General features: G+C 25.9%; 1 protein-coding gene across 1 annotated transcript in view; it reads left to right on the plus strand.

Moving 5' to 3' along the window:
- The window catches only part of LOC100203131 (E3 ubiquitin-protein ligase MARCHF6), an 83,538-nt gene that overhangs the window by 3,319 nt on the left and 67,983 nt on the right, over nucleotides 1-12,236 (plus strand). Inside the window, exons 4-8 of the mRNA XM_065820497.1 lie at nucleotides 4,484-4,524; nucleotides 9,953-10,096; nucleotides 10,241-10,313; nucleotides 10,674-10,860; nucleotides 10,940-11,194. Coding sequence (XP_065676569.1) covers nucleotides 4,484-4,524; nucleotides 9,953-10,096; nucleotides 10,241-10,313; nucleotides 10,674-10,860; nucleotides 10,940-11,194 — 700 coding nt within the window. The remainder of the gene's footprint in view (nucleotides 1-4,483; nucleotides 4,525-9,952; nucleotides 10,097-10,240; nucleotides 10,314-10,673; nucleotides 10,861-10,939; nucleotides 11,195-12,236) is intronic.

Below are 12,236 nucleotides of genomic sequence, written 5' to 3' on the forward strand. Positions count from 1 at the left end.
AGTTGTTTGCAGGTTGTTTGACCAAGTTGTTTGCAGGTTTTATATATATATATATATATATATATATATATATATATATATATATATATATATATATGTATGTATATATATATATATATATATGTTATATAAATATATATATATTTATATATATTATTATGTGTTTATCTTGTTTAGTTTTATTCTAGGATAAGGGGTTGATTTAAAATAAAACTTAAATAAAATTGTTTAAAGTATTTTAAAATTTACTAACTATATTTTAGTATATTTAATTTTAGTATTTATTGATGTTTTAAATAATCAGTAATTACATTTTTAAATACTTTAAACAATTTTTAATTAATATTTACATTACATAATTTATTTACATATATTAAATCGCATAATATTTTTAAAGTTAACAAAATAATTTTACATCTTGTTTTCGAATAACTATTTGAACAAAAAACATTAGCATTTTGTTTTTTTGTTTTCCTCACATAAACTTAAAAAGCAAGCAAAAGATCAAAAGTTCAATCATTCAAAATTAAATTTGCAAGATAGTTATTAAGACTGAACTTTTTTACTTTATTGTTCATTTATTATGAAAAGCAGTTAACTCTTAAATGGCAAAAAAGAAAAGTTAACTTTACTCTTAATGGATGTTTTAAAATCGTTATATCTTTCAAAAAAGCAAATTTTTTATACATTATATTGTTATAGAATTTTGCAACATGTTTTTAAAATTTAAAGTTTCATAACAACATTCATTTTTTTAAAACTAATGTTCAGTTAGTAACCGAAGAACAGTTATGTCACATAATTACTATTTCTTTTTAATTCATTTTATCGACCGAAAGAAAAAATGAGGCAGTCAAAATAAACTGAAAGTTATTTATATACTACTGCATTTAAAACAAAAATTTTTTTTCTATTTTTAATCAAAAATCAAAAGAAAAATTAAAAAATCAAAATAATTTTTGGGCGCTTTTTTTTGGGCACCCATATTGCTCCAGCAATACTAAAACAAGTCTGGATTCTTCCCTGAATTTATATTTTTGATTTACCTTTTTTAAAAAAAAACAAATAAAATATAGGAAAGTCATCCTTTTTAATGTCAATTTAAAACTGTTTTTTTTTTGCTTAGCCTTATTTAATTTTATTGCTGAAAATAATTTTTTTTTAATTTATTTTGGTTTAAATTTCTTTTAATTTCCTATTTTGTTAGTTTTGTTTATTTTGTTTTTGAAACTTAGCTTTTTCCACAACACTTAATATAAAAAAAACAACCTGCAAACGGCCATGACCATGACCAAGTTGTTTGCAGGTTTTATATATATATGTATATATATATATATATATATATATATGTATATATATATATATATATATATATATATATATATACATATATATATATATATATATATATATATATATATATATATATATTTATATATATATATATATATATAAATATTTTGGTTAAGCTACTTTTTATCATTTTATAACTTTTAAATTATATAAAATATCTTATTAATAAAATATTTACATCAAAATAAATAGTGCATTTTTTAAACTATTATGACTAAAAATTATTTATATATTTAAAAGGAATTTATATATTTAATTCATTAAGATTTAAAACTTAAAACACTTTATTTTCTTTAACTAATTTTTAATAACAACTAAAAAATTATTAAACAAACTGTTTCTTTAACAAAAATCTATTAGTTAACAATTGCAGTTAAATGCTTTTACTTACGACTTTATTACTTCTGAATAAACGTCACATAAACAATATCAAAAGATAATTTAAATATTCTAAAAGATAAAAGTTTTTGCGTAACGAAAAACTGCTGAATGCAAAGGCAAATCGCCTTTTCACAAGCAAAATGTGTGAGTTGCGTAACGCTTCTTAACAAGGCCTGATATATATATATATATATATATATATATATATATATATATATATATATATATATATATATATATATATTATTGAGCGGTTCTTAGGTCTAAGGGTTATCAATGACACCTATTTCTACCCTTTTGTGTGCGTATATATATATATATATATATATATATATATATATATATATATATATATATATATATATATATAATATATATATATATATATAGTCTAAGGGTTATCAATGACACCTATTTCTACCCGTTTGTGTGCGTATATATATATATATATATATATATATATATATATATATATATATATATATATAAAATTTTGAAAAGTTAATTGCTTAAATGATGTTAATTAATGAAAAGAATAACTCCAAAAAATTTCATGACCTTATTTCAACAATAAGTGACAGCTCAATTAACTTTATTTATCTGGTTTTGTCAACTAATTCTACTAAATTTGATAAAATAACTCATTTGTAAACTGCATAGTGTTTCCAACTATGTTTGTTTTAATTGGATATTGGGCTATTAAATAGTGTACTGAGTACTGTATGTTTTGAGTCAAATTCTTTAACAGATTTAAAAATGAATAAAGTACCAAAAACTATAAAACACAAAAAACCATCGTCATCACCAAGTTCTCTAAACCTATCATTCACTAATATTCGTGGTCTTTGAAGTAACTTATCTTTTGTTGAGTCTTATCTCTTGCAAAGTTCACCAGACCTACTTGCTCTTGAGACTAATTTGAGTTCAGCTGGCTCATCTTGTGATATTAGATGGTTATTTTCCTTTAATTTGTAAAGACTCCAATTGTCACATGCTTGGCCTGAGCATTTACATTCACCCATTTGTTGGGAAACTAGGTTTGAATCCACAGACTATTCTTTTATGTGCTTTCATTTAGCACCACTTCACTCTATCACATTTCTCTTTATTTTCTATATCGCTCTCCTTCATCTCAAGACTGCACTCTTTTTGATGATTTCTCGATCAAATTGACCAAGCCCTCTCTCCAAAACTATTATCTCATTCTTCTTCATCATCTGAATTCTTTTATCATCGTACCTCTTACAACTACCATAAAGCTGACTGGGACTCTTTCCATGATTTTCTTCGTGATGGCCCTTGGGTAGAAATCTTTTGTCTTGACAAATGCTGACAAATGTGCTTCTTACATAACTTCGTAGATTCAGGCTGGCATGGAATCTTTTTGTGACTTCTAGAGAATCTTTAACAGCATCAATAATAAGGGAAAATCTGTTATTCCACCTCTCTTGTATGGTTCAGACTTTGTCACCTCACTTAAAGACATAGCCGAATTGTTTGCTAAGAACTTTTCATCAATATCAACTCTTGATTTCACTTGTTGCGTTCTACTTGGTATAGCCTTCAAACACATTGATCTTGATCCATTGCTTGACATTTGTATCACTCCAGCTTCTGTATCTAAAGTGATTTCCTGTTTAGACTCTTCTACATCTTGTGGTCCAGACAACATACCTGTTATAGTCTTGCAGAAGTGTTCTCTGGAGTTGTCGTCTATACTTTCAAAACTATTTAACAAGTGCTTATCAAAGTCTTGTTTTCCAGCCTGCTGGAAAGCAGCATCTGTTATCCTTATTTTCAAAAAATCTGGAGAGCGATCTGATTTGTATAACTACCGTCCCATTAGTCTTCTTCCTACATAAGCAAGGCTTTTGAGTCTTTAATTAACAAACACATTATCTCTCATTTTGAATCTAATAACTTACTTTTTGATCATCAAAATGGATTTTGATCTTCTTATTTTACAGCTGGTTTGCTAACAGTAATAACCGATAGGTTTTAACGTGCATTAGTTAAAGGTGGAGAGGTTAAGGCTATCGCTTTTGACATTTCTAAAGCTTTTGATAAAGTTTGGCAATCAGGTCTTCTACATATGCTTTCTTCTTACAGTATATCTTTTAACATCTTTAAGATTATTGAATCCTTCCTTTCCAATCGTAGTATTAAAGTTGTCATTGGTAGACAGCACTCTTTTTCATATCCTGTAACTTCAGGGGTTCCTCAAGGTTCAATCCTTGGCCCTATACTCTTTTTAATTTACATTAACAATCTTACAAATATTCTCACCTCTAAGGTGGCGTTGTTCGCCGATGACACTACCATTTATTCTTGTCATGATAAGAAGCCAACACTCTCTGATTGCTTGCAGGGGGCATTTGAGCTTTTTTTTTTTTGCAGGGGGCATTTGATTTTTTTTATTTTTATATTAGGTTTATTTACAAAAAACATTTTTAGTCGCTTTCGAAAAGATTCTCGTTCATTGCATTTAACCTCATTTTAAGTAATTGTGTTTCAAATAATAAAGTTTATGTTTTATAGAACGTTTATGCCTACGCATAAAACCACAAAAACTAATTATTATGCTCAAATAATGAAATTAGGATTAGTCCGATAACTTCTGCATCATCCGTTAGTGCTGTACAATTTATATCGTACACTTTATCAGTAATTCATAGTTATTTTTTATTTATTAATTTTTTCAGTATATTTTATTTTTTTGCTTACTTGTTTTTCAATTTTTATTTGATAGATATTGTGAGCTTTGCAACCACAAGTTTACATTTAGACCAGGTACAAAAATTTTATTCTTTGACAATAGTTTGACAAAAATTTTTAGAATTTTAGAATTAATATTAAAGCTTAAAAACAACATTAACATTAAAATATTGGATTTAGGTTATAAGCATTTTGAAATATAAACAATAAAACATTATGCTACTAAGAACACCAAGACAAAATATGAATTTTTACTGCTCATACATCAGATCAGGTTTTGAGATGCAAATATCAAAAACATATTTAAAATGTAGTTTTACAATTTTTTTTTCAATTCAAATTTTTATGCCAATTTGAAATGGGAGTAGATTAAGATAAGAAAGTAAATTTTAGCACCCCCATCGCTTCCACATAGATCTTGCTTCCTTGTGAATATATCCAAAACAACCCTATTCAACTATAAAGCAAAAGTATAAAGCTTTAAAAAAAGATGTATTAGTAGATTTTCTCTTTAAAGCTATTTGAGCTTCTCTTTATATTTTTTGCAATTAAGAATTGGGTAGGGTGGTGTAGATTGAGTAGGGTTATTTTGGAGTGAAATGGTTGAGTATAAATAATTAAACATAAAATAATACATTTTATTTTATGTTTAATTTTTTAAAGTTAAAGAAACTTGCTTTTTTTTTTAAGTTTAGACAGTTATATTTTAAAAGATATAATAAGACAACACTTTCTTAAAGTACGCCACTACACCCTTAAATTTTTTTTACAGAATAGAAAACATTGCCTTGAAAAGTTAGCTTTTAAAAACTACTTTTATAAGATAGTTTTTAAATTGATTTTTGAGTCTTATTGTCCAGTAGTAAAACATTGACAATGACAGCTGATGGTTGTCATGACTCAACTGCAGACAATGGCGATCATCTGATCTGATGATTGCCATTGTCTGCAGTTTCAGGAAAAATAGAAGTAGGAAAACTTAGAAAGAGAGTGCAATACATCTTTTTGACTCTACTCATGTGTTGTTGCTTGTATCTTAATGATAGTGGTTATGCAACTCTTTCTGTTATCTCTAATCAAAGGCTTTAAAACTCAGTTTTATGTTTCTGAAGAAGAATGGTAATAAGGTTTCCTAAACTCTGTGATAGTTCTCAGAGAGGCTAATTCTATCAACAGCTGCAAAATATCAGAGTATTAACAGTTCCATGTTGGACATAAAAGGTTTCTCTATTGATACTTTTAATGTGCATTGTTGAGGCCACATAGGGTCATTCCATGCCATATGGACCAAAATTTTAGGATTACAACATGGACTACCTCAGATTTTAATGAAACTTGGTTGGTTTATTTCAATGAGAAAAGCAATGCCTGAAAGTTTCAGCATAAATTCTTTGTGACTTTATTTTAGAAATTTCTAATGACCATCAGATATGGTCATTTGAAATTTCTGATTTTTCCAAAAATTAAAAACTTCTGTAGCCAAAAAAAGCTCATACTTTAAAGGTTTATATTTTAAAAACCAAATTTCAGGTTTAGGATTAGAGCATAGACCTTAGAACCTTCTATTTTTTTTTATTATATGCAACCCTAGTCGTTATTTTGTAAAATGTTAAAATTTTTTTATGTCACATTTTATCAATAATGTCTACCTAAAAAACCTTATAGATTGTTTTCAAATATAAAAAGTTGATTTTTGATTGGCAAATTAAGAAGTGAAAAGACTTTTTTTTTAGTTTCTATATATGATAGGCTTCCTAATTTTTAGAAATTTGCTGATAAAATCTTAGAAGGAACATTGATTAGAAATAATTAACTAGTTTGTGAGTAGTATGCAAAGATTCGTTAAAGCCAAAATGTTGATAGTTTTTTTTTTTTTTTTGATGGTTTTGATGATGATTTAAGAAATTCAAATATAAAAAATTGCCTATTTAAAAAATTATTTAAATTTTGAGAAAGCAAACATAAGACAAATGTTTTAAGAAGTGTATTGTTACTGTTATGATAAAAAGAAATGTGTTGTTACTATGTATACATTTAATTAAGTATAAGTTTTATAAAATAAGGAAATTTTTTTTTTTTCGAGTAACATATTTAAATTTTATTAATATATTTTTATAACAATATTGTTTTATTTAAAGATAAATGTTAAATTAATTTAAAGATATAAACATTTAATAAAGGTTAAGACTGTGTTTCTAATAAAATTTAATTAGAATGCGGTTAAGAATGTGGTTTCTAATGAAATTTAATTACAATACAGTACTTAATATATAGGCAACTGACGTAATATAACTTTTAATGATGTAAATAAGTCTACTTGAGTAAAGTTACATTTATACTCGCGTTACACTTTTCCATTATGCCACAAAATCTCATAACAAGACCTGATATATACATTTATAGCTACTTAAGCTTATAAAGCTAGTTATGAAAGTTGACAAATGTATAATGTAAATATAAATATATATATTCAAAGCATATTATGTAATATACAATTTAATAAGTGTAATACAAATATATACTATAAGTATAATGGACTTATATACATGGTCAGCAATTTATTGCCTCAAACTGTTAGAGATCAGCATCAGTTCGGCAAAAAAAATTTGACCCAAAGGGGTTACCATAAAACATAAGAAACCAGGTTTTCTTGTTTCTATGTTATACGGTAAACTTTCTTGTGATTAGTTAAAGTCTCAGTAGGTTCATCAGGAAGCTTCCTTCTTCCTAATGAACCTACTGATGCAAAAACATACTGTTGAAGACAACTAAAAATTAGATAAGTGTTTTTACTAACTTATAAATGTAAGGCACCCTTACATTAACTATATATATGTAAGGGTGCCTTTAACCCTCCTTCCCTCCTTTAGATAAAAAATTAGAACTCAGTTTTTTTCCTGTGCTGTGGTTATCTTCTGTGATTAGTTAAAGTCTAATTTAAATTTAATTTTCCAATATTTAGTTCATGCTCAAGCTCATTTTCAACAACTCCCTAATATTGTTTTATATATATATATATATATATATATATATTTTTAAATAGATTAACTGGGTACTCAAATGAAGGGAAATTTTATATAAATACAAAAAAAAAACATTTCAAAAAAAGTTATCAAAAACTTATAGAAATTCAAGTTTTTTATTTTTTATGTAAAAACTGTAGCAGGCTTTGTTACGAGATTTCGCATTGTAATTAAAGTTATTTTATTAACATGTTAAAAATCATAAAAACAATTTTTTTTTCTCACAATAACAAAAGTTACAAACAAAATCTAAGTTCCTATTTGAAAAATCATTTTTTTCAAATATGAACTAAATTTTATTTTGAAAAAAATATTTTTTTTATAAAACGTAAAATAATATTTGTTTATTTTCTTATAATTTTACAGTTGGTTTTTGGTTATTTTATTAACTGTTAATAATTTTTTTCTTATTTTGTGAACTCTTTTTAATAATATTTTTAAACAATAAAGAGTTTTTTTTTGATTATTTATCAGTTACCAATAACATATTCGTGATCATAATTTATTTTCATAAATTAAACGAACGTCATTAAAACTTTCCGTTATTGAATTAACAATAAACGAATTATCTTATTAATAAAATATTTACATCAAAATAAATAGTGAATTTTTTAAACTATTATGACAAAAAATAATTTTTATATTTAAAAGTTTAGTTCCTTAAGATAAAACTTTTTTTTAAACTAATTTTTAACAACAACAAAAAAAATTATTAAACAAACTGTTTCTTTAACAAAAAATCTATTAGTTTACAATTGCGGTTAAATGCTTTTACTTACGACTTTATTTCTTCTGAATGAACGTCATGTCAACAACATCAAAAGATAATTTAAATATTCTAAAAGATAATTTAAATATTCTACGTGTTCAACAGTTTTTGCGTAGCGCAAAACTGTTGAACACGTAGGCAAATCGCCTTTTCGCAGGCAAAATGCGAGCTGCGTAACGCTTCTTAACAAGGTCTGCTCTAGTTTTTCTGCAATAGAATATAAAAAAGGATTGTTTCAAAAGATAACCACAGCACATTAAAAACACTGAGTTATCTAGAGGGGTATCAAGGTACTAAAGGATATCTTGATACCCCTCTAGATAACACTGAGTTATCTAGAGGGGTATCAAGATATCCTTTCTCTCTATATATATGTATGCATAATATCTATATATATGCATACATATATATAGAGAGAAAGGATATCTTTAAATTATTGAGTGATTTCTCCTTGTTCTTCTTGTTGGTAATCAATTATGATTAAGCTCTCCATACAGGAGGCAGAAATAAAACCTTAGTTGCCCATTTATTTAAACCTCTAAACCAAATTAGCAAATAGGAAAAAGTTAAATGTTTCTCTTGCCATGAGATTATTTCTTAAAATTGAGCTTGAACAACAAACCATGTTTTTTTTTAATTATTCACTTCCTCAAGGCTGAGGGGGCCACTACAGTCGAGGAGACTACTTTTTGTGGTTACAACCCTCTCTCAACTCTATAACTCCGAAACATGAACCTTGACAAACAAGGCTGCTGCATGAAGAAACAAGTTGAGTGCGGTACTACCATGGACGTGGTGGAGATCAAACTTGGAACTTCTCACTTATGAGGCGAGCGCTCTACCACTACATCACTACCGCATGTTAAAATATTTTGCAAATGTCCTGATATAGTACTATATGAAAATGTATAAATAAATAAATCATTTAGTTAAAAATAAAATGCAGATAAAAAAATAAGTTATGAATAAATAAATTACAAATCATCAGATGAAGGTGGTTTGGGAAACTCAGTAAATCATAATAATTCAAAATGTTTAAATTTTCCTTGAATTTATGTTCAGTATAAGGCTTTTTTTTATAAGGGCCTACTAGTGATATATATTTTTTTGACAAATATAACAAACAAATAATGTAAGACTAAATTACTACACAATATACAAATGCTTAAAGAAATAAATAATATCGATAGATTGCTTATTACTTTGAGTATTTGAAGTCAGATATTAAACTGGCATGGTTTTATATATTAATATATTTACATTATCAAAGTTAAAATGGTAGTTTTCTTATAGGATAAGAAAAGTTTCTATATATAATGAGTATCACAGTTGTTAGGAAGTACAACATGACAAATAAACATTTCCATACAGTATGCCTACATGTAAAACTAACTTATAGCTAATTTAATTTTTTATTAAAAATGTAAGTTAAATTTGTGTTTATACATGTAGTTGAACTTTTAATGATCATATACTAAAAATATACTAAAATAAAGGAAAACTATTCCAAAATTTATGCCAAAAAGAAAACTAAAAAATTGCTTAAAAAACGGCAGAAAAACACCAAACAAAAAAACAAAAAACAAAAAACAAAAAACACCAAACAAAAAACCATGTATTTTTGCAACTATGTTTATAAATACTATGTGATATATTTATGCGTATACTTGCGTATACCAGGTCTTAACATATGTTAACATTTCTACTTTAGTTTACTCTCCAGATATGCCTAAATCTATACCTCTAGTGGAATTAATACAAGGTTTGGGGAAAAATATTCTACGAGCATTGCGCTACTGGTTGCACTATACATTAGTGGTTGTTGCTTGGTTGGGAATTGTTCCGCTAACTGCATGTACTTTATTATTTTTATAAAAATAGATTTTTTTGAAAATCTAAAAAATAAGTTGTTTTTTTACTGTTACACTTGCTTTTGTACATTATTTTTATATATTACTTTTTTTTTAAATTTTTTTTAAAAGACCTTATTCCTGTTTAGATCGAGTTTATAAATGTTTGTTTGCTGGATCACTTCATTCATTAATTGTTCTTCCTATGGATATGCTTTCACTGTAATTTTCATTTTTCATTATCTTTTATAATAATCAATAAAATTTAATAGGTTAATAATTTATAAAATATTTAATAACGAGAAAAGGTTAATAATTATAAAAGTTTATATAAATAATTTACTAAAATAATAAATAGTAATATCAGAAGAAATATTGAAAATAAAATGCATTAAAATAATAACAATCAAACAATAAAATATATATAATAATGATAATGTATAATAATTTATATTTTACATCTAATGTCGCCCTATACAAAGTATCAGAAAAAGAAAAACAGCTGTTGTTATAGACTTTAATAATAGCAAAAAACTATATTAGTATCAAATAACATTAGTTTTTAAAATTTTTTTTTTTTAGGGAAAATATATTACTTGATATAGTTTATGGTGGTGTTGTAGTGGGTATTACTGTTAGCAGTTTTATTATGTTGTTATGGCTCCGAGAGCAGTTTACAATACATGGTGGGCCAGACTGGTTGAATGATCAAGATAATGTTCAAGCCATACAAATAGATGTTTTTATAAGAAATTTAATTGCTCATAGAGTAAGTGAGAAAAATATCTCAACATAAATTAACATAAATTAACATAAAATAATTTTTATTGATAATAATTATTGTTTAGTTAAATAATGGCAACCATCAAGACGAGAGAAACCCTGCTATTTTAGAAAATCCTGGCCCTTTAGAACATGAAGAGAATCATATTGCATTACCACATGTAAATAATATTGATCATGGCCTAGAGAATATTGATAATGATCATGCAGAGCAAAATGAAAATGAGGAAATTATCAATGCAAATGAAGATGATGGAAATGTCTTTGAAGAAGGTGGCTGGAATCCTGATGCAATTTTAGAAGATTTAACCTGGGAAAAAGTAAAATATTTTGTATTAATTTTGTATTTGTTACCATTTTTTAAGTTCTTTATTCAATTTTCTTTTTATTGGATTTTCCTTGTTACTTTGTATCAGCTTTAGCTTTGAGTAATATTCAATTTAAAGCACTCTATATAAATATGAATTATATAATTATATAAATATGAACACAAGTTATTTTCCATTTAATGACTTCAAAAGTTTGTAGTTTAAATTTACAGAGTTAAGAGTAGTGAAGAAAGTAAAGGAGGGAAAAGTTTTTTTCAAAGTAATTGCTATTTAACCTTAGAATGAATGGAGCAAGTAAATATGTATGATAATGTAATTTGTAATTTACTAAAAAACAGTAAAATGCATGATGTAAACATTTGAGAATCAGTCAAATTTTACTAAAAAACCTGCAAGAAAGCATATTATATATAAGAAGCATAAAAAAAAAAGTTACAGATTTTATGATAGATTTGCATTCATTTTTAACTCCTAAACAAAATAGGCTTTATTTGATATTTCATTTGCATTTCTTAATTATTTCCTCAAAACCGGAATTTCAATACTATTAAACAGGCTACAGTCCTCCCCCCCCCCCTCTTCTCTCTCTTAACCGTATAATTCTAAAGTACAAATCTTGACAAGAAAGTTTGGCTTGCAGAAAAACAAGTTGATCAGAATACTACCAGGAATGTACCAGGAATTGATCTTTTTGCTTGTGGAGCCAAACACTCTAACCATTGTGGTACTAACTGATTATTTTAAAATTTGGTTTAAAATATCTAATTTTAGTTGAAAATTCTAAACAAATATGCTCAGTTGAGGTAAATTTTGTGTGTGTATTTGCTGTCTGATCTAAATATGTCTAGATGAGTTATGTCTGGAATTTAAAAGGTTTATAGATGCAAATTTTTTTGTATAAAATGAACTTATTGATAAAAGCAAATTAAAATCGTGTATTTTAAATCTCAGAAATTTAGTTCTAGATAATTTTGTTGAACTTAAATAGTGTCATTTAAAAATCTAGCTTATCTTTCTTTTATATACAGTGTTG

This window comes from Hydra vulgaris, chromosome 15 (genome assembly GCF_038396675.1).
Source record: "Hydra vulgaris chromosome 15, alternate assembly HydraT2T_AEP".
Lineage (NCBI taxonomy): Eukaryota > Metazoa > Cnidaria > Hydrozoa > Anthoathecata > Hydridae > Hydra > Hydra vulgaris.